The 24,697-nt window shown below is 38.1% G+C and overlaps 1 protein-coding gene across 4 annotated transcripts in view; it reads right to left on the reverse strand.

The window, feature by feature from the left end:
• The window catches only part of LOC126190630 (uncharacterized), a 51,811-nt gene that overhangs the window by 10,057 nt on the left and 17,057 nt on the right, over positions 1-24,697 (reverse strand). For 2 of the 4 annotated variants that reach the window (XM_049931045.1, XM_049931046.1), the window contains exons 2-3: positions 12,779-12,873; positions 10,420-12,680 (exon numbers count right to left, since the gene is read on the reverse strand). In XM_049931045.1, the coding sequence (XP_049787002.1) occupies positions 11,268-12,665 (1,398 nt within the window). In that variant the 5' untranslated portion in view covers positions 12,666-12,680; positions 12,779-12,873 and the 3' untranslated portion in view covers positions 10,420-11,267. Of the gene's footprint in view, positions 1-10,419; positions 12,681-12,778; positions 12,874-22,985; positions 23,005-24,697 lie in introns of those variants that run through there. The other 2 variants (XM_049931047.1, XR_007538263.1) reach the window with 2 other exon arrangements.

Here is a 24,697-nt window from a genome sequence, read left to right on the forward strand (position 1 = left end):
CGGAAGTCATTTATTACAAGAAAAACTACAGTGATCTCATTCAGTGGAACAGCTATTTAATCTGACAAAAGAAATAAGCAGAATTTTAGTGCTTTCCTTCTGTAGCTTCCATGAGTGCAACACAGAAAAGGACACTTGTGCAAGGCATGAATTTTTGAGTAGGGGGAAAAATTATAACAGCATTCCAAGTGCCTAATAAATTATTGAAGTATTGGACTTTAATTACATTTGACAACTCAACATGGACATACATCTTTCTTGACCTTAAACAAATTGTAAAAATCAAACTGATGTGGAGATGCCAAAATTGTTACTTAAAAAACTTTTTGTCCAGTGTGTTGCAACTGGTGCTATAATTTGTTTTCAATTAATTAATACATGTGTAGATACCTTAAACCATGATGTTAATTGCAACTGGTTCTGTAATCTGTTTCAAAGTATCTGAAAATGTCCATCATTGTCAACAGTTAAGGCTAAGGGAGAAAACCCTGAAGGAAAATCTGGAGTGGGGCCCCAAAGGTGGTTGGAAGGCGTACCATGTCCCCTTTCGGCAGCTCCTGCAACCGAAGTGATACCAGACGTATTGGCTTGCCTTTCCTCTGAATATTATCATTTAGGTTGAGAGGGAGACCGTGATGATTGGGCAACTCACGTGTCTTCATATTTATTGCTCAGGCTTGTAGCATCCAGGAGAGGACACTTCAGTGACGTCCAAGGACTTCGGCACAACACGGGAAGAGGCAGTTACCGGTTATAAGCTCTGTCTGATTGGCTTAAGACTCGAGTGCCAGGGGCCACTTCCGACGGTGGGAGAGATCATTGCATCTCATTGGACAGCTACCGCCCGCCTCAAGCTGGGCAGCCCCCAGCCAATAAGGTGCTGTCCCGCCACTATCCGCCTGCTTCAAGGGGTGTGGGAAGCTTATAAGTAATCTTCGACAAGCGGGTTGATATAGTACACCTACCAACAACAAAAGTGAAATAATAAAGAAATCACTATTTCGTATTGCCACCTGGAATGTTAGGACCATGTGTCCAAGGTACATTGACGATGCCCAAGAGGTTGATTTCACCCGTAAGACTGCCGTAATTGACAGAGAACTCCATCGTTTGAATGTAGACATCGCGGGACTGCAGGAGACATGGCTTCCAGACGCGGGCTCTATCAGGGAGGATAATTACACATTCTTCTGGCAGGGGAAGTCTCAAGACGAGCCAAGACTTCATGGCGTAGGATTTGCTGTTAAAAACGCCCTCCTGGACTGTACTGTGCCACCATCCGGTGGAACAGAGCGAATTATTGATTTGAAAATATGCTCCTCAAGTGGCACTGTCAACATCCTAAATGTGTATGCTCCTACCTTATCATCCAGCAGGGAAGAGAAGGATCTGTTTTATGACTTACTCAGTGACAGAATAGCCAAGGTACCTAGCACCGAGACACTGTATGTTCTAGGGGACTTTAATGCTACATTTGGATCAGATAACGACATATGGCCGAATTGCCTGGGACATCATGGGGTGGGAAAAATGAATGAAAATGGCCAGGGACTGCTTGAAGTTTGCTGCTTTTATGGACTCTGTATCACAAACACATATTTACAGCTTAAGGATCAACACAAGGTGTCTTTGAGACACCCGCGCTCTCATCACTGGCACCAACTTGACTTAGTCATAGCTAGGCGTACTGATCTCAAAAATGTGCTACTGACACGAAGTTATCATAGTGCTGATTGCAACACAGACCACGCCCTAATGGTGTGCCCATTGAGGCCCACTCATAAGAAATGTCACCACGCTAAACCGAGAGGTCATCCCCATATCAACACAGATCATGTTCATGACACACAAAGAAAGCAGGATTTTGCCAGTAATTTTGAAAGTGCTTTCCCAGGAAAAGTGCAAGCAGAAAGGAATGTTGATAAGAAATGGGCAAAACTCTCGGGTGCAATCTACAACTCAGCAGTATTGGCCTATGGAATAAAAGGTAAAAGAAATAAGGACTGGTACGAGCAAAATTTAGAAGAAATGGAACCAGTCACTGAGGCTAAACGGAAAGCCCTGCTTGCTTACAAAAGAAACCCAAATGAAAGAACTCGAGATGACCTACGAAAAGCAAAGAACAGGGCACAGCAAACATCCAGGAGATGCGCAAATAACTACTGGCTGAATTTATGTGCAGGTATACAGAAAGCAGCCTACTCTGGGAATGCTAAGGCAATGTACGATGGTATTAAGAAAGCAATTGGACGAACTGTCAGAAAAACAGCTCCTCTGAAGTCCAAGACGGGTGAAGTCATTACTGATGAAGGCAAACAAATGGAACGCTGGGTTGAACACTACCTTGAGTTGTATGCAGCCGAGAATAAAGTTAGCAAGGATGCATGTGACACCATCAAACAAATGCCAGTTATGGAAGATCTAGATGCAATGCCTACTATGGAAGAACTTAGTAGAGAAATAGATTCTCTTGCTAACGGAAAGGCCCCAGGTGAAGATGGGATCCCTGCAGAGGTTATTAACTATAACAAGTCTGTTCTTCTCAGACATTTATATTCACTTATCACAACCAGCTGGGAAGAAGGTTATGTCCCGATGAGTATGCGGAATTCGAGGATAGTTATTCTATATAAACAGAAAGGGAACAGAAGTGACTGTAACAGTTACTGAGGCATTTCATTACTAAGTGTAGCTGGGAAAGCTTATGCAAGAGTCATCCTAATGCGATTACAGATCTTAGCTTCCAGAATCTACCCAGAATCTCAGTGTGGCTTCAGGCCCGGCCGATCAACCGTAGATGTGATCTTCTCCTTAAGACAGCTACAAGACAAATGTCGTGATCAGCAGAGGCCACTTTATATTGCTTTCATTGACCTTGTTAAAGCGTTTGATTTAATGAGCAGAAATGGACTTTTCAAACTGTTGCAGAAGATTGTATGCCCACCTAAACTACTGCAGATAATTGTCTCATTCCATGAGAAAACACAAGCAACAATTTGCTTCAATGGTAAAACATCAGAAGCATTCCCTGTTAATAGCGGTGTGAAACAGGGGTGTGTGTTAGCTCCTACATTATTTGGGATTTTCTTTTCCCTTCTGCTCAGATTTGCCTTTGAAGACTGTGAGGAGGGAGTGCATCTACATACGAGGTCTGATTGAAATCTTTTCAACATTGCTCGCCTCAAGGCCAAGACCAAAGTAAATACAGTTGTTATCCGTGAGTTGTTATATGCGGACGATGCAGCTCTAGTAGCGAACACAGAAGATAAGCTGCGGTATATAATCAACAAATTATCAAGTGCCTGTGAAAAGTTTGGTCTACTCATCAGCCTTCAAAAGACTAAGATCATGGCGCAGAGCTCTACCAACCTTCCATCCATTAGCATTGATGGCAATCCTCTCCAGATAGTTGATGACTTTACCTACTTGGGATCCACAATATGTAGCAACTTGTCCATGGACACTGAACTTACTAACAGAATCGCAAAGGCATCATCTGTCATGGCTAGATTGAAAAACAGAGTATGGAACAACGGACTGCTTACCACAAAAACTAAATTAAAAGTCTACAACACTTGTGTTATAAGCACCCTTCTCTATAGCTGTGAGACTTGGACAAGTCTTTCTAGGCATGAATCTCGACTGAACAGCTTCCATCTCCGCTGTCTCCGGAAGATCCTTCAGATCTCTTGGAGGGAGAGAGTACCCAACACCGAAGTCTTTCATCGTGCAAGCACAACCAGCATCTTTGCACTCCTGAGTCATCGACGTCTAAGATTGTTGGGACATGTCAGGCGCATGGATCCTGAATGGATACCGAAACAGCTGCTGTACGGCGAACTTCAGAAAGGTGAGAGGCCAGTGGGACGACCGCATCTTTGTTTCAAGGATGTCTGCAAGAGAGACCTGACCAAGACCAGAATCAATCCAAGTCACTGGGAAAGCATTGCAGATGACCGTGTCAAGTGGCGAGTAACTGTGCGCAACGGCGTCAAGCTCTCAGAGGACGAACACACACAGGAACAAATCAGGAAGAGGACAAAGCGAAGAGACAGAGCGGCTTCTGTTCGAAGTACCTCAAATTTCACATGTCCAAACTACAGTAGGGACTGCCACTCTCGAGTGGGACTTAACACCCCCCCCCTCCACACACACACACACACACACACACACACACACACACACACACACACACACACAGTTTCCCCGATCCTGTGCTAGTCTGAGGAATTAGGAAGCTCTTGTATCACATGTTGTGGAAAAAAGTTGATTTCTGAATAGACCTTGAGTCTGCCATGCTTGCTGTAATTTATCAATGATGAATTTCACAGTTCCAAAATAGCAAATTACTTCCTAGTCCATTGTGAAAGTGAATAATACCTGTAAGGTAGAACAGTCCACTAGTGCACTACCTGTTTTTGTGTCCAAAGGGTACATTATTTTGGCAAGCATCATCATTTGTGCTGTTGATTTGGAACCCCTTTCTGTATGTAGTCTGCACCCAAAGTTGTGTGTGTCTGAGTCAGCAGCGGTATTTGTGGTGCAATCTCCAGAGGTGGCATAGTTACTGCGGGGTGCTCAATCTGCCTCTGACATATGGAACTTCTGCTAGTGACTTCCCTCAGGTATGGGTAGCATACCTAACACTGCTTCGGAATCACAGGAGAAAGGAATAAATTACCTGCATGCTCCCAGAAGGTCAGTTCACCTGCACAGTTGGTGATGGTGACATGGTTACTCACTGGAATTTTGTGCCTATTGAACACAAAAGAACCAGCAATATACATGGTCAGTTCAGTCAACAAATGCATGAGAGAAGGCAAAAAAATCATAATTGTTGTAAGATTACTTCTTTGTTTTGTATGTGAAGAGCTGGGGGCATCTAGAATATGTAGTTCTTTCTGACTGATTCATTCACTGAATGGACACTCAATTGTCACACCAGCATTTAGTTCTTCACTATATTATCTGGTGGCTAAATATCAGTTTTAAAATCGTACAAAATAAATGTAACAGTTATTGTGTTCTACTTAAGTGTGAAAGGTTATCAACATGAGATAGAAATAAGTTCGCAAAGATTAATTTACATAATAATGATGGAGCTTTGCATAGTGATTTTCTAAGTTTCCATTTAATTGTATGACACTGACTTTTCATCTGTTGAGTGTCAAATGTGTGCTTGCCTGGAATAATTTTTTAAATTAAAACACACAAGAATTATTTCTTACCTATGCTATGCAAGCAAGTTGCTCTGGCTTCCTTCTATTATGAATTCCCTAATTTTCTTCCACTTAGAAATGTCTCAGAGTCATTCCTAGCTCCTTTATGTTTTCACTGTCTCTAGTGTATTGGAAACTCGTAGTTTATTTGGACTTGTTTTGTTTAACAAAGCTGAGGCAAACGAACAACAAATGTTCATAGAAAATATTTATGGAAGAGTAGTTGAGAACTGCATCGTGGTTAACTCAAATACATGTCGAAATATTAAGTAATCTGCAATGGACAATTTTTAGAATTATGGAGATATATTAAAGTGAACAACAATTATTACTCAGGAAGACAAGCAGCTCTATACTACAATTGTAATGAACCTTCACTTGATTTTTCAAAACGCACACACTTATTCCATGCCATAGCAGCCAGAGAGAGTGGCCGTGTATGTTTGATATGTGCTTGCCTGTGTGAATGTTTTATTTCCTGAAGAAGGCTTTTGCTGAAAGCTCAGTATGTAACAGTCTTTTCATTGTGCCTGTCTGCAACTCAACGTGTCGTATTTATAGTGAGTGTCTACCCTTTCCATAATACTGTTCATTTTATAAAATCATAAGATATAACTGCTCTATAATAAAAAATAGGATATAACAATAGTTTGAATATGTGAAGTATTTTTAATATCTTTAATAACAAAACTGTACAACACACAACAAAATACATAAAATGCAAAAAATATGACAAGAATGAGTTTTTTCTGTCTTTATGCATATACAAGACAATTACTAACAAAGCATCTCAGTATCAAAAATTGTAGAAAGGTTCTACTGCAACTTTATACTACTCACTTCAGCTACAAATGTGCATAGAGCCGTGCAGTCATGATCCAAGGCCTGGTTAGCCAAATTCTACACAGTAAACATTTTGATTGTCCAAAAATTCTCTGTCAGTAATATTATATTTATAGAAAATAAGGCATTCATATGATTATGGTTGCCCAACATCTAGAAGGTCTCTGAACTGGGACGGGAGCAGTTTTCTGCTAGTACATTTCTTATTGGCTATAATTATAGCTTTCCTTCATTAAAATGATATTTACGATGACAGCTTCAGTACATTTGTAACATTAGTACCATCCCACAGCAAAAGAATGTTAATATTTGACACTATGTTACACTAAATTTGTTAATTAATCTTCACCAAACTAAAACAATAGTCCCACTGTAGATCAATATGAAAAGATTTCCATCAGCAACTACGTAGGCACTTATGAGCAGTTCTATTTACTTAATACTCAAAAATCCAAAATTCACAGTGAACATAGAAGGCTGATAGTGACAACTCTGAGTATAAAGGGAGATCGACTCCATTTCAATATTATCATATCCTTTCCTTTCAATAACAAGGCCACACAGCTGCTATGCTGGCAAGGTGCTGTTCTTCCAACACGTGTAGCAGTATTATTTGCCTTGCTTCTACATACCCCTTCTACTCCCCATACACAATAAACTCAGAATCAATAAGTTACAGTTCTTCCATTCAATTCTGCACATCTCCCTTTCCTCTTCCCCCCAAAGATGACTTCTTCACTGTCACCAATACTCAACGTACACTTTTGCTCCTCAAGATCACGTATCGTACAGAATAGTAGCACAAATAAACTGCAGCTATATTTATTCTCTGAAAACCTGAAAAATACAGATACATAGAGAGTGGCCCTTCACAGTGTCAAATTATCTGAACATTTCAGACTTTAATGAACAACTTTACTACTTTCCAAGCATATTTTTATTGTTTCAGTCGTTAACCAAAATTGGCATTTGTCAGTGCATGCTCCTCACTTGTCTAACAGTGCTGCTGAAAAACAACACCTATTGTACAATTCCTTTTTTGTACATGATCCTAACACTGTCAGATGCCACTCTCACCCATCTCAGCAGAAAATATGCACCATCAACTCTCAACTACTGTACATCATGATTTTCCAAAGAGCCAACCTGTTCCGTAAGGTAAATAGTATATATGGTAAACTCTGAACTATTTTTGGTTGCAAGAGTGAGAAAACAATGCAATAGTTACAGCCATGAAAATGAGATACACACAATTATCACTAACCACATATGGCAGAATCAGAGGTACACATTTATGAACAGTTCTACATTTTAATCATAATGGTTACAGAAAGGAAGTTTGAGCACCACAATGGCATCCTTAAAATGGCAGCTTTTCTTAGCTCTGCAATATTTCCCACATTCTCTGCTCTTTTAAGAATGGGTAGCCATGTAGCTTTTCAGTGTACAAAATTTGAACACGAATTGATCATTCTGAAAATACAAATATTTCAGCTTATACAGGGGTCCCACTCTTAAGGGGCAATAGGGAAAGTGTTAAAAAAAACTTGATAAAAGAGTGTATGTAACCAAACTTTCACACAACATACCTTTATGAATGAGAAGAGAAGGTACATTACAAGAGGTCCTGGAAGTGACCTACATGCACATGTGTACACAGTTCAAGTTGAATGTTTGTAACCTGTTGCCAGAATATTGGATTTCATAGAGGATTTTCGCACCTAATTTGTTGACAGCACTATCTGTGAAATGTGTGTGTGGGGGGCGGGGGGGCGGGGGGGCGATAACTTGTAGCACCTCTTGTAATATACCTTCATTTCTTGGTTTTTTTCCTTTTTCTATTAAGATTTTATAACACTTTTCCCGGCACCGCTTATGAATAGGGCACCTGCTATATTACGTGAAAATGGAAAATTGTAAAAACAAGAGACAAAATGGAGGATTGTGGTTATTCTCAAGAGAAATTTCCTTTTGATACAGTGAATAAACATTCTATAATATGCTGTGGTTCATAATTAAATAAATAATTTTTGCAGAACATCAAGAAAGTGTTTGTCCTTTTACATATGATATATATGAATGAACTTTCAAACCTTGCAACAAATAAAAATTACATTATTAAAATAGCTTGTCAGCATCTTAAATACTGGCTTTTGGCAAATAACCCAGTGTCTGAGCATCCTGCCAGGTAGATACTCTGAATATGGGACAACTTAGAGCAAGGAGTGTCCTAATGGATTCTGATGCTCATGAAGTCAAAGAAACTGAATGGATTAAAACTTCAAAAGCTCCATAGAGATAACTATGAGGTCTTGATGTAGTGTGAGGCAACAAACCCTGCATGAAGTTTCATTGGCAGCATCTCTAACCCATCAAAATGAGGTTTGCTTGTGAGAAATTTGAACATGGAGAAGATTTGGAACATAGAGATGGGATCTCTTATCTAGAACGTAGCTGAGCAGAGACAGGAGGACCAGTTGGCCCAGGAAAGACTGTCAAGGAGCCTGCAACCAAATAGAATGAAGGTATCTTCTCATAGAATATTATTTGTGGTAGCAGTTACTGGCTTCTGATTTACATAAAGATTTTTTCCTACATGTGATTTTTTCCCCACCAGAATTATGAGACCCAAAGGAGTTCTTTCATATGAGGCTAACTAAAGTTGTGTATCAACCACAAGGTTGTGACAGTATAAACTTATAAGCTTCTCTTAAAAATAAGAGTGTTGACTAAAAAACAAAAACAGATCAAATTTAATGTAACTAGATTTAATATATACATGATCAAGTACCACGTATTTTGGACATTAACTTCTTTAAATATTAGTTGTCTTAGAATGCCGGGGTTTAAATAATTCGTACCATTTATTTTGGAGAAGTATTCCTTGTACATTACCTATCCAGATGATGAACATGTTGGGAAGGATTTTCAGCAAATGCCTGATTAGGGCCAATAAACTACTAAAATGAAATAATATCCTAACTTCACAGTTTTCTATGGTATTACAGACAAAGGTATCATCAAGTGTTACATGTAAATGAGAAGATACGCTGGTTGGAAGAATTTACTGTCAACAAAGCAGATATCAGGCAGACCGGATACGCGCATGCTAGGCGATTAACAGAAAATGTTATGCTTGTCAACAAGTAACTCGCAGAATCTTATCTGTTCAAACAGCAGAAAACATACAAATTCCTCTTAATGATAGACGGACGCAATAATTTGTCTCTTAATACACTTACTGCAGCCTTTGTCGAAATAATACAGCACATAATATGAGAAATGCATTCTCGTTAAATGAGATTTTGTTTGAAATTATATGAAATATCACTGACAACATTTTGGTTTGTTAACAACTGGCTAATACATATCTCAAACCATGTGAAAATGTGCCTTTGTGTAAAGCACAGTGCTTGCACATGTGACAGGTTTGTTCTGCACTGCAAGCTGAGTGGAAATATATGGGCAGCGTTAGCAAGGCAATAGCAAAACAGGAGGCAGTGCAACTTGTGAATATAATCTTTTAGCTGTGTATGAGAAATGAGTAGAAAAAAAATCACGGGGACTGACATTTTCTTGAACAAACACAAGATGAAAAAGAAGTGAAAGAAAAATGAAACTTGTCATTCTGTGAACGGATCATCTGGATGTCGTTACCTTAAAACGGGAGGGATATTACATGAATGTGTCTTAAAATTAGGTATAATACTACAGAAAGTGAAGGACAGCATAGCAGAGGAAGATCATCTGTCAAGTACAATTGCTGAGGTTCACATACAGAGGCCACAATGTTTAACAAATGTTAATGACTCCATATACTCTTCAAAATTAAGAGCTCAGAAACCAGGAAAATTCCTAACACCACAAAAAAAGAATTCATGGCACTGTTATTAACTATTTACATAAAATTTGCAACCATTTCATTTGCAGAGATGACAATCTAAGCCTGTGTTCTCCACATACAAGCTCGTCAAACTATTTGTCACTACTGTGTACAAAATGCCCACCAAACTTGTAATAACTCAGCAGTTTTATATATACATATATCAGTAAAATATTTGCTAATACAAAACTAACTGGAAGCCCCTATGATCACTTAGTTCATCCTTGAGTAATTGGACCCAGTCACTGTCCCACTGTTCTTATCACTGCGAAGGTATCACCATTTACTCACAGTAAAGCACAAAGTTAGAAATCTGTAACCTTCAGTCATGTTGCAGCAACTAAAAGAAAACAAAAATACATCTTTTCTTTACTTCACATGCATCTTTTTAAAATGCACATGCCAGGAGCCACAGGAACCTTCTTTCCTTCTTTTGGCAGCTATCCAGGCCTTGTAGATTATAAGAATCAAACATCTCTTCACAAATATTTATTGTACAGTATTTTATACAAATGTACATACATAATAAATGCTCAGTTTAAGCTGCTGCAGTGACAGCATATAAATCTTACATAGCTGTGTGCTACAAGTAGTCTCAATTGTGCAAGTATGTTTACATTACAAATCAATATGCTTTAATATTGTTAAATGTGATTATGCCACACAGATTATTGACAAAACTATGCCACCATACTGCAACTCAGGCTCTGTATGTCATACTTGGTATTTTAACAATTTATGGGAAATTTTATATGAACAACTGTAACATCTTATTTGTCAGCTACAATACTGTACTACTACACAACCTGATTTATCAGAGAAGCTCAGAGAGAGAAAAAATTTCAGCATTACTTCGACTAGATAAAAAGGTATAAAAAAGTCTACAATAAAGGGAAGTTAGAAAACTACATGATTCAAGCTAGTTGAGGGGCTGGTCAAATAGCCCTCTATTACACATATTCAAAATATACATTTCCAAAGTTCTATGTACAACACACTTTCCAATTAACAGTCATAATTTTATTAGAATAAAACAATACAAAAGCATCACTGCACAAATTAAGGGTCACAAAACACAGCTATCTGCAATTCTATCTCTGGGCCTGCTACTGTTTAAAATTACTCCAACAGCAGACTAAGTTATAGTGTAAGATATAGTTTTATATCTCTTACCACATCAAGTGCATTATTTTCCCAATTAATAAAATCATAAGTCTTTATTGGAAGCACATTACCTGAAGGCATGCTTCTAAAGCCCAGCTGGAATGTGAACACCATCCCTGTCAGTAATGTGAATGAGCACATACAAATAAAATTAAAAATTAGAACAGTCTACCTGAAGACCAAGCTCTTAACAATTTAGATCGTTTCAAATCCCCTGCAAATCTAAGAATAGCTCTCTCATATGGAAGAGTTTCAACTGGCTGTTCACCAGTACCAAGCATGCATTCTATGTAGCGATGTACAGCAGCTATTCCTTGTGAAACACGTTGTGTACTGGGTACAGTAAACCTGGACACTGCCGTCTGAGGACGATACAGATGCAGAGGGGGATCCATGTCGTCTCCTTTGTAATACCTCGTCTTTCGAAGAACCAATGGTAAAGATTCGTCTGTGTCATGTTCTAAGAGATCAGTACAAAAAACTATTGTTGGTATTTCAAAACTGGTGGTTGTTTTTTTCTTTGTGTCAAAATCATCTAACATACCTGCAAGAGTGTGGTGATACCTAGGAACTACATACTCACCCCAACCTAAAACAGCCACATTCCGAACTTTTCCAGCAGTTCTTTGTATGCAGTCTCTCTCGACAACAAGTCTCATAACTGGCTCTGCTTCCAAATGTGGAAATGGGAAATTCCAGGGAAGCAAAGACAATGCAATACCAAAATTTTCTTTAATTGCTGGATCCAGCAGCACTTGAGCAATTCGGTTTGGTAAGCCTTTGTCATATACTATAAATTCATTTACTCCAATAAGATGATGGTAGCTAAGAAATTCAATGATTGCAGATTTTTGCAGTACTGGTTTAAATCCAGGTACAATGCAAACTGCTGTGCTGTTTTCTAATATTGGTCTGTCAACAGGATAACCAACAGGAATGAAAACATGGGACGGCAACAAACTATCAGTCTTGAAAAATGTAACCCCAAACGGAATACCAGGAATTTGCTTTGGTTTGCAGTACAAGTTATATGCTATAACATTATCTGCAATCACAGTTTGTTCATGGGTAAGTGCACTCTCTTTTGACTGAATTATTGTGTAACTGAATCTTCCAGTTACTGGGGTGTTATTGTCTTCAAACCAAACTTCACAGCTGTACTGTGGAATAGTTTTCCCTGCTTCAACAGAGAAAACTTTCACATGACTGTGGATATCATTCTTTTCCCAGAAGGCTGAATAAACAAAATGTGTGTCAGTCAGTCGTTGCCAAGATGGCAGTGGATCAATGAAACTGACAGATTTCTTCAAATTTTGAGAGATGTTTGGAGGAAGGCACTCAGCCACTTGTCCTGGTTTTCCAAAAAAGCTCAGCACTTCCATAACATAACGCAGCCTGTTGTACTCATGGCGGTAGAAGAGAAGTGTTATAAAACTTACCACAGACACAATCACCAAAACTAACTGATAGTATTTCTTCATCTTGATGTTTACTGTTGTGAGAATGGAGTGCTCCTCTGGATTCTCTGTGCATGACGTGATGGTATTATGTCTCATACTATTTTCATAGCTCTAAAATAGAAAGGATACAGCCAAATTCTGAATCAATAAGGCCTGTCAGAATTAAAAAAGAACATACTGAAGACACAATTAGTAGTAATTTGCCTTACATCACAATTATGCACAGTTTCTGCAGCTCCATACTACAAAATCAGCAACACAGCCTTGCGTTGTTGGTAAAATAGTTACTTAAAAGTTGAGTGCCCTGAAAGTAAAGTACAACATATTAAGTTAAAAACATAAGGAGGATTATTCAGTGTTTTAGATTTTTATTGTAAAAAGTACGTAATCAGTGCCCAGCATGAGCTACATACACAAATTTGCACCTATTATAAGCTACATCCTCATTAACTGACACTTTTATAGTCTTCTATATTTTGGAAAAAAGCATATCTGTGCCATCAGCTGTGCAATTTTATATTTATTCTCTACTGATTTCGATTGTTACAATAACCTTCCAGGAGAAAAACCTTGCACATTAATGGATGAATCATACATTTCCATCACATATGTGCCATACAAATGTAAAATATATATAAATTGTCAAAATAGTCAAAATAGTCAAATGTGCACTACTGTAATTGTATCAAGGCACAGTGTGTTTATATGGAGTGTGTTAAGGCATACTATTATGACAGTTAGGCTATATATGTTCGACATTTGTACGGCTCGTGACAAATTTATTGTTGATCCAGCTTTTTCCAAATAATTGAACAGCTGCAGACAATCACCTACAAAAAGCTCTTCAATATTTATTGGTTGGTTGGTCGTTGGAAGGGAGTATGGGTTAAGGGATTAAACAGTGAGATTGTCAATCCTTCATCTAAGACATAATCCTCTGGAGTTAGGGACCACAAGAAATTTGACTGAATTGCGATAGTATGTAGTAGTGGTAAGATCGATGCATTGAAAGCAATACTGATACAAGAAATGTAAAATAATTTAAAGAGACGTAAAAGTAAGTGGGTTGGGTTCAACTAAGGTGAGAGGAACCTCATCCCACATCTGAGTGCGGCTAATACAGTAGTGGAATAAATAATGCCTTCTAACCAGAAGAGGCTAAAAACATTACGAAAATCAGTTGGACCAACAGCAGTAAAATAAAGTGAGAGAAATAATCACAGCAGTAGGTGGGTGGACACAGTTAAGTGCCCCCAGGGTCTGGCTCGTGATGGGGGCATCCCTCACACAAGGGTCGCCTCCTCCCCCAAATCCCCATTACAGTCACACAGTCAAAGATGGGAACAGACCCACTCTCTTGGAGGATGCATAGAAAACTGTTCTACTGTTCTTTCATCAGCAGCTACAATCAAAGACAAGGAATCCCCTTAAGGTCTTTGCCTTTATTGAAGTGCTTCTCCCAAAAAGTAAACAGGGTGTGCAAGAAAAAGGACAAATTTTACTTAAAAAGCAATTACATTTGAGTAAAATGGGACGAACAGGCCCAGCATGCGACAGGAGACACCCTAATGCTAAAAACTCCAGCCCACCCCAAAAGCTTTTTGAAATGTCAAGCCTGAGAACAGAAACCTCTTTCAACCACTTCCTTGGAAGAAATAAGAACCAGTCTAACAGTCCACACATTGCCTGCTATGTAAGAGGCAAAGGATCTGGAAGAGCACGCTTGGCATGGTGAGTCAGAAGGTAGAGGCATTCCACTAGGATGTTAGCAACTGTCTGTAAGGCTCCACAACCAAAAAGGGGGTAGCTCATTATATAAGATGAAACTTAGTGATGGGCCATAAATTGGATTCAGCAACCAATCAGCCAGTCAAATTCTTTTTGTTCAGTTGGTTTTCTTCAGTCAAATGAAATTAGTTCCTTTGGCCACATCATATGTATGAATATTTTCACTCACTCTTCAGGTGTGAGTGCTTTCACTAAACTTGAGACAACAGACAAACTCTGGCAGTTACATCTGTAATACAAATGTTTTCACTAATTCTCTGGGTTTGAGTAATTTCATTTACATGCTGTTTCAGCCTTTTCAATTATACATGAAAAATCACTAGTGTTGCCAACATCTTTTCGACAAATAATATATTTTATTTCAATGAGAGGAGAATAAAATTTATATTTCTAAAAATAATAGTTTGCTGGGGAAATATAATTGTGTGTGTTTCACATTAAGAGACTCAGCAGACCATTACTGGATACTATACAAGCAGTGACTAGCAGCAGATATGCTGACAGCCACTTCATATGAATGGAAGGTTATGATTTGCATTAACCCCCTCTCCACCCACTCCTCGCTTGGAAATTTGTGTGCCTGCAATGCAGAACGAGATGCATAAAACATTTTTTCCACCCATCTTTCATCCCCTCTTACGAGGTTGGGTTGTATCTAGAGCTTAGCTCTTTTCAGCCTTAGGTGCTTTAATACTGTTGGGACTCCATTTATTTATATTATTTGGAAAAAATTGATATTTCCTGTTTTACTTGAAATATTTATTATCCAATTCAGTAACAATAATTCTTCAATAATTCATTATATGTCTGCTACTCCTATTCATTATTACTTTCTTCCTTTTTCCTACTTAATCTGCTTCTTCCACTTTTTCTTCTTGTTCCTGGGGGGAAATTATGTTATATCCCAGCATTTGCCTTATGGGCAGGGAAAACTCCTCAAAAACCCCACCTGGGATAATGTATCTTACATAATGTTTTACTTTATATCGTATTTATTCTCTAGTATCTCAATTTATTTAATTTTTATTACAGAACTGACATTACACTTCAGCTTTCATTAACAAAATGGCTAATATTATTAGAAGGTACAAGTGGAATTGTTCTACCAAATTCTTCATTAGTCTCCCTAATACATTGGGCTACAGTGTGTGATGGAAATATATACTGGTTGTTGTTGTTGTGGTCTTCAGTCCCGAGACTGGTTTGATGCAGCTCTCCATGCTACTCTATCCTGTGCAAGCTGCTTCATCTCCCAGTACCTACTGTAACCTACATCCTTCTGAATCTGCGTAGTGTATTCATCTCTTGGTCTCCCTTTATGATTTTTACCGTCCACGCTGCCCTCCAATACTAAATTGGTGATCCCTTGATGCCTCAGAACATGTCCTACCAACCAATCACTTCTTCTGGTCAAGTTGTGCCACAATCTCCTCTTCTCCCCAATTCTATTCAATACCTCCTCATTAGTTATGTGATCTACCCATCTAATCTTCAGCATTCTTCTGTAGCACCACATTTTGAAAGCTTCTATTCTCTTCTTGTCTAAACTATTTATCGTCCATGTTTCACTTCCATACATGGCTACACTCCATACAAATACTTTCAGAAACGACTTCCTGACACTTAAATGTATACTCGATGTTAACAAATTTCTCTTCTTCAGAAAGGCTTTCCTTCCCATTGCCAGTCTACTACTTCGACCATCATCAGTTATTTTGCTCCCCAAATAGCAAAACTCCTTTACTACTTTAAGTGTCTCATTTCCTAATCTAATTCCCTCAGCATCAACCGACTTAATTCCACTACATTCCAATATCCTTGTTTTGCTTTTGTTGATGTTCATCTTATATCCTCCTTTCAAGACATTGTCCATTCTTTTCAACTGCTCTTCCAAGTCCTTTGCTGTCTCTGACAGAATTACAATGTCATTGGCGAACCTCAAAGTTTTTATTTCTTCTCCATGGATTTTAATACCTACTCCGAATTTTTCTTTTGTTTCCTTTACTGCTTGCTCAATATACAGATTGAATAACATCGGGGAGAGGCTACAACCCTGTCTCACTCCCTTCCCAACCACTGCTTCCCTTGCATGCCCCTCAACTCTTATAACTGCCATCTGGTTTCTGTACAAATTGTAAATAGTCTTTCGCTCCCTGTATTTTACCCCTGCCACCTTCAGAATTTGAAAGAGTATCCCAGTCAACATTGTCAAAAGCTTTCTCTAAGTCTACAAATGCTAGAAACGTAGGTTTGCCTTTCCTTAATCTTTCTTCTAAGGTAAGTCGTAAGGTCAGTATTGCCTCACGTGTTCCAGTATTTCTACGGAATCCAAACTGATCTTCCGCGAGGTCGGCTTCTACTAGTTTTTCCATTTGTCTGTAAAGAATTCGTGTTAGTATTTTGCAGCTGTGGCTTATTAAACTGATTGTTCGGTAATTTTCACATCTGTCAACACCTGCTTTCTTTGGGATTGGAATTATTATATTCTTTTTGAAGTCTGAGGGTATTTCGCCTGTTTCATACATCTTGCTCACCAGATGGTAGAGTTTAGCCAGGACTGGAATGTTTTCTATTCCGGGGGCCTTGTTTCGACTCAGGTCTTTCAGTGCTCCGTCAAACTCTTCACGCAGTATCGTATCTCCCATTTCATCTTCATCTACATCCTCTTCCATTTCCATAATATTGTCCTCAAGTACATCACCCTTGTATAGACCCTCTATATACTCCTTCCACCTTTCTGCTTTCCCTTCTTTGCTTAGAACTGGGTTTCCATCTGAGCTCTTGATGTTCATATAAGTGGTTCTCTTATCTCCAAAGGTCTCTAATTTTCCTGTAGGCAGTATCTATCTTACCCCTAGTGAGATAAGCCTCTACATCCTTACATTTGTGCTCTAGCCATCCCTGCTTAGCCATTTTGCACTTCCTGTCGATCTCATTTTTGAGGCGTTTGTATTCCTTTTTGCCTGCTTCATTTACTGCATTTTTATATTTTCTCCTTTCATCAATTAAATTCAATATTTCTTCTGTTACCCAAGGATTTCTACTAGCCCTCGTCTTTTTACCTACTTGATCCTCTGCTGCCTTCACTACTCCATCCCTCAAAGCTACCCATTCTTCTTCTACTGTATTTCTTTCCCCCATTCCTGTCAATTGTTCCCTTATGCTCTCCCTGAATCTTTGTACAACCTCTGCTTCTTTCAATTTATCCAGGTCCCATCTCCTTAAATTCCCACCTTTTTGCAGTTTCTTCAGTTTTAATCTACAGGTCATAACCAATAGATTGTGGTCAGAGTCCACATCCGCCCCTGGAAATGTCTTACAATTTAAAACCTGGTTGCTAAATCTCTGTCTTACCATTATATAATCTATCTCATACCTTTGAGTATCTCCAGGGTTCTTCCATGTATATACTGGTAGCGTGTAAAATTAAAATTCTTCTTTTAACATTTTAGTTGTTGACACACCAGAGTGAAGTCTATTCATTCCTATATCAAGCTCAGTAAGTCGGCGCTGTAGCGGTAATATATTTACTAAATTATATATGTCTTGATCTGATCTAGCAGAAATTCGTAGGATTCTTCTTTCTGTGCTTAAAACTCTTTCTGTTTGCTGTTTACTTGCAATCCATACTGGTGCCCCATATTCCAGGACTGGTCTTATGTTTTACAAGTATAAATTAATGTACTATTGGGTGCTCCTCTTATATATCCTCTAATTAACTTTAGGAAACCAATTCTTCTCCTTGCCTTTACTAGGATATTATCTAGGTGAGGCCTCCATGACAGTGTTGTGTCTATTATAAGACCTAAATAATTTGCTTTTGGTTTTGGTAGGATTTCTTCTCCCCAGAGTTTTAACTTTATCTGGTGTTTGTAATTTATTAGTAGTAAAATTTCTGTGTCTAAATATCACCAATTGACTCCTCTGCACATTAGGTTTAATATGCCAGGTGCCGATCCATTTTTTAAGTTTGTGAGGTATTGTGTGTTTATATTATTCAATTCTTTGCATGTTCTCTCATTACACCAATAAACTGTATCATCTGCGTAAAGTGCTAAGCCTTCATTCTAATGGGTAGGCTGTGGAATATCAGCTGTATATAAGCTATATAGCAAAGGTGAAAGAATAGTACCCTGTGACACCCTGGCTTCTGGAATGAATGGACTAGAGAGTTTGTTATTGACCGATACATATGTAGGTCTATTGTCAATGATAGAACTAAGGAGTAAGATAAATTTAATTGGGATACCAAAGTTTATAAGCTTGTAATACAGGGTGATTCAAAAAGAATACCACAACTTTAAAAATGTGTATTTAATGAAAGAAACATAATATAACCTTCTGTTATACATCATTACAAAGAGTATTTAAAAAGGTTTTTTTTCACTCGAAAACAAGTTCAGAGATGTTCAATATGGCCCCCTCCAGACACTCGAGCAATATCAACCCGATACTCCAACTCGTTCCACACTCTCTGTAGCATATCAGGCGTAACAGTTTGGATAGCTGCTGTTATTTCTCGTTTCAAATCATCAATGGTGGCTGGGAGAGGTGGCCGAAACACCATATCCTTAACATACCCCCATAAGAAAAAATCGCAGGGGTAAGATCAGGGCTTCTTGGAGGCCAGTGATGAAGTGCTCTGTCACGGGCTGCCTGGCGGCCGATCCATCGCCTCGGGTAGTTGACGTTCAGGTTTCATAACTAACCTTTTTCGTAGGACTCTCCATACAGTTGATTGTGGAATTTGCAGCTCTCTGCTAGCTCAGCGAGTCGATTTTCCTGGGCTGTGAACAAATGCTTGCTGGATGCGTGCTACATTTTCATCACTCGTTCTCGGCCGTCCAGAACTTTTCCCTTTGCACAAACACCCATTCTCTTTAAACTGTTTATACCAACATTTAATACACCACCTATCAGGAGGTTTAACACCATACTTCATTCGAAATGCACGCTGAACAACTGTCGTCGATTCACTTCTGCCGTACTCAATAACACAAAAAGCTTTCTGTTGAGCGGTCGCCATCTTAGCATCAACTGACACTGAAGCCTAGTCAACAGCGCCTCAAGCTAACAAATGTACAACTAAATGAAACTTTATAGCTCCCTTAATTCGCCGACAGATAGTGTTTAGCTCTGCCTTTTTTCGTTGCAGAGTTTTAAATTCCTAAAGTTGTGGTATTCTTTTTGAATCACCCTGTATAATCCTGGTTGCCACACTATCAAAAGCTCTTTCTATATCCAAATATAAGGCTGATGCACAAACTGTGATATTTAAGGCCTTGGTAATACTAGTACATATTCTAATAATCAGATCTATAGTTCAATGTTGTTGTCTAAAACCTGCTTGTATGTCAGGTATGTCTCTTTGGTCTTCTGAAAATTATGTAATTTTCTGTTTAATATTGATTCAAGATTTTCCAATAGTTGATAATAGTGTTATAGGGTGAATTGTTTTCCAGGTTTTGGTAACTATTTTCTCCCTTGGTGCTACTCTAAGATTTAGTGTGCTAATTCCATCCATTCCAGGTGAAGTGTTTTTGCCATTATTTATTGCTTTATCTATTTCCTCTTCTGTAATTTCTTGAATCAGTGCTAATTGTTCTTCATTTAAAACCTCTGGTGATGTAAAAATCATTGACATTTTTTCTTCAACTTTTTGTTTGTGTGAATTATTAAAAAGTGTATCCTTAGCTATTTTATGAGTTTCTGTTAAAACTTCTCTAAAAATTTGTGCTTTTTCTTGAATATCTGTTGTTATATTCCCATGGAGGATCTATGTGTATTTTATCTCCAATAATACGTTTAAAAGTCTTCCAAAACTTGTTTGATTGTTTGTGATCTAACAATACACACATTTTTGCCCATCTTTGTGAGCGAAAATCTTAATTGTCTTTTAACAAGTATATTCAACCTGTTCCATTCTACCATCAATTCTTCAAACTTAAATCTTTTTAACTGTCGATATATCCTACGTTTTTGTTTTATAGCTGCCAAAATATTTTCAGGTACCCTTTCTAGATTTTATTTTATTCTTTTTACTGGAGCACTTTCATATTGCGTTTGTTTTAAAGCTGCTACTGTGTCGTCATTATATTGGTATAATTCTTCAATTCTTGTTATATCAGTCACTTCTGGTATATTTTCATCAAGCAATGTTTGATATTTTTCTTGATCCATGTTTTTTAAATCATATATTACTTTTGTACTTTGTTGGCTTTTGATAGAATGGTATATTGTAGTTCTTACTAACGGTGGTAGATGATCACTAGCAATACTTTTGCCTATCTAGTGAGCAGTAAAATGTCGATGTATATTGTTACTGTATAAAGTATGATCAGGTATTGATGTACCTCTGTGGTTTATAAAAGTAGGCTCTTCGTTGTCAACTTGTTGAATATTAAATTTTGTAAGGATAGACTCTAGTATTCTGCCATTTGTATTCATTCCGGAATCTCCAAAAGCATTAGATCTTGCATTTAGATCACCCATAATAATGAAAGGGCCCAGACTTGTCATATATTCAAAAAATTCTATTGGTAATCTGTCCTTTGGAGAGAGATATATATTGTTGTTAAATAGTAAATTTCTTAGTTCTTGTTGGTGTTTTTAATATCACAGCTTGTAAATTTTGCAAATTTTCTGGCAAATCAATCCTAACTGCTGGAAAGTTTTTGCTATGTAATACTGCTATGCCTCCACTAACATTCCTTCCACTGGTATTAGTATCATATCTACGGCATATAAAATCCTGGATCTTATTGGATACTCAGATGCCTTTGTCTCTGCAATACCAATCACATTGATGTTTTCTGACTATTAGATGTTCTATTAAATTAATTTTCGTTCGTATACCATTTGCATTGACAAAGGCAATATTGGTTTCTCTTGCAATTACATTATTTTCTCGAGGATCCATTTTTATATGCTATCTGCAAAATTAGAGCTGGTTTCTATTCTTTAAGATATTTGTTAAGTACTGTCAACTTTTGGAGAAGATGTTTCTTTTCTACTTGTACTTTTGTCTGTGGACTATTCTTTTTCAATGGTGGCCATTGCTTTGGTGCCAACTGTAGTGGTTCTTGTATTTTACAGTCCTGAAGATTGTTTATTTGGATATGCATGGAGTTTACGCTCTCTGTGATAGCAATTTGCCTACTGAAGAATTTCTTTGCTACATCTCCAATGACTGTTTCTATTTTATTCTTCCTATCAGGTAGTATACGGATCAGAGCTGTAGTAACTGCTCTAACCAGATCATCTACTTGAAAATATTTTTCGTCAATGTCAGCTTCCTTTGTAACTGGTGTATTGATGCAGTGTACTTTGACAGTTGTGTCAATCGATGCGGCCTCTTTTGGTGTCTTGGGACATCTAACATTGGTTGCTAGGTGGTCTTCTCCACATGTCTGACATTTTGGTTTTATGTTTTTAGATGTGCAGCTACTTGTAAAATGTTGAACTGCACATTTACCGCATTTTGGTGGCTTTGTGCAGTTGTTAGTAGAATGTTCGAAGCTATAACATTTTACACATTGTACTGGTTGTGGAGGAAGAAGCTTTGAAGTTTCTAATGTATGTGCCTTGCAAAAAATCTTCAAATGATTTTTTAGAAGATAATCTACTTTATGTTGATCATGCTTAATCACATTTTTGAATTTCCTTTTCTGTTTCTTTGGATTTTATTCTAACTACCCTGACAAAATTGAAGTCTAGTTTCTTGAGAACTACTTCAACGTCATTAATTGCAACATCAAAATCAACCTTTGTTATGACTACACTCAAACTTTGAACAAAATTCCTGAAATTTCTTTGCTGCTGTTGTCTATGATTGTAATAAGGTCTCATTGCTTCAACTTTCATTTCTGGTCAGCAATTTGCCTTTAGTTTTTTGACAATTAGTTCCTCAATATTTGGGTTTTTACTTATGAGAATTACACTACCATTTCGACTGAATTTTATGTCCTTTATTTCTTGTGCCAGATTTACTTGTTTTAATTTAGTGTACAATGTCTTTGTTGTTTCACCTTTTTCTAGATTTGAAACGCAAACTGCATACTCGCGATCAGTATAATATTTTGTAATTGTGTCTTCGTTGTAAGACTCTATGTCTGTTAAATGGCTTTTTTCCTTCAGTTTCATTTGGATAGTGTAGCCCTGTTCTTCATTAGCTTGAATAACTATGTTAAATGTGTGTTGATTGTCCTCTTGAATGGTGTCTGTAACATATGGGTGTTGCTCTCCATTTTGGTTAGTATCTATAACTGTTAGATATTTCTGTATCTTTCCAGTTGGCTGTTGTATTAGTGTTTCTTCATTAGTTGTCTCATTTTCAACTAACTTGTGTTTGCGTTTTGGTTTTTGTGTTTGTTTTCTTTGTCATACTAACATGAGCTAAAGTGCTATGTCCGTTTGGTTCTACTCACGGATTATTCTTTGCCCTATTCTGTGCTTTGGCCTCTGCAAACGTGGGCTGATACGACATGAATGGGGCCCTGGCTTGCCAATACCCTAGCTAACTTCCAAATTTCCGGCTGTCTGGAAAACTTGTCTACTGAATGACAGATATAAATGCAGAACACGACAATTTTGATTAGCAAATAAATTTGCTGAGTTGCTTCAACTGACTTTGCGAGACAGCTTTGCTGGCTTCTTGTCAACCAGGAAGCAAGCAAACACAAGAGGCAGGAAGCACCCGCTGCTCCTGCTGCCCTGGATGGCAGCACAGGTGATGTAACATGTGGCGCCAATCAGTCCTGAAGGCTGCAACCATTGTATCAGACAGTTTACAGTGATGGCCAGAGACAGGCTTAACTGTGAAACTGAAGTATCTATATAGGAATGTGAATACTATTTCTTCATGCCCATGCAATTATATACCTGCTACTTTTTAAAGGCTGTAAAATGTAACCAGATTTGTGTGCACACAATTTATCTCTTTATTATGTTTATTGTTTATGCAAATAGCAAGTAACATAATTTCTCCTCAATAAATCATTTTCTGTACAAATAAATGTCTCAATTAGTGTTTAGGGGCTAGATTAAAATGATTTTTAATTGATGGACATCATCAGACCTTCTCAGTAAAACAGAATTCAAACAGTGCTTAAAATTTTGCAATGTTCCTTTCTCCGTCACCTTTATGCTCAACTTTCTATCCCGAATAATACACCAGTTTAATTAGTTACATGTTAATTGCATCTGAAACAACTTAATCCACAGCAATATATGAGTAAGTTTTAAATGATGAAAAGAAAATTTAGTCTAGGTTCAGTACATAATTAAATTAATCCTCTGGAGATATGGGTGCTCCAGTTGTATACCAATGCCTCAGTTCAACTAAGCAAAATATTACAGACTGGTTTCACTCAGAAGAATGAATGTATAGCTCAGCCAACTAAAACACTAAAAAGTTGTTTATATCAAAGAAAACGATCAATTTTTGAAAATATAATGTAATTGGAAAATGGATAGATAAAGCATCACTCACCAAGGGGTGGCAGGAGAACATAAATATAATGGTTGGTTCATTGGTTTAAGTATTAAAGGGACCAAACTATGAGGTCATCAATCCCTCCTAACTGTAACAGGCAAGGCAACAAAAATGTGCACCAAAGAAGAGAGTAGTGTGTGAAACCCAAGGAAAGAAAACCCCAAAGTCTATCAAAGGTCAGTAATGCCTAGATAAAGGAACAAGGAAGGAGAAAGAGGGGCGAGGAAGAAAGGCAGATGGGGCGCACTATGCAAGGAGCAGCAGCTGGTGGAGGTCCTTGAAGGCATACACTGCAATGAGGGACATGCTCCTTCTGCCCCCACCACTTATCAGAGGCTCCTCGCCCAACAATACACAGAAATTACTAGCAACATGAGCAGGTTGAGAGAAGCACAATAAAATACAGGTAGAACACCAAATAGGATCAAACACACAAGAAGGGTGAAGAAGAGCAAAAGAATGGGTACAATGAGGGTTGGAGCAGATCTCCAAGCCCAGCTGGCCACTGCCCAATCGCGGCAGAGGAAGCAACAGGGCGTACCGCCAACCCCTAAATGGATCAAAAAGGCTAAGTTGCCCTCCTTTGGAGAGAGTGATAAAAACCACCTTAAATAAACCTTAAAACCAGGACAGCCTATGAGGCATTGTATGCTAACATCATCAGTAACAAGTCAGGGAGATTAAGAGTCCACCATCAAATGGGCGCACAATAACAATGGGGTGGATCGTCACGATGTAGGAGATGATCACGAGTCAGCCAAGTAAGGCCGATGCAGAGCTGGTAAAGGATGATGGAGTCCTTGCAAGAGGCCTGCATGGTGGGCCTCCACAAACTTTTGATCTCCTT

The sequence above is a fragment of the Schistocerca cancellata genome, chromosome 6, assembly GCF_023864275.1.
Source record: "Schistocerca cancellata isolate TAMUIC-IGC-003103 chromosome 6, iqSchCanc2.1, whole genome shotgun sequence".
NCBI lineage: Eukaryota > Metazoa > Arthropoda > Insecta > Orthoptera > Acrididae > Schistocerca > Schistocerca cancellata.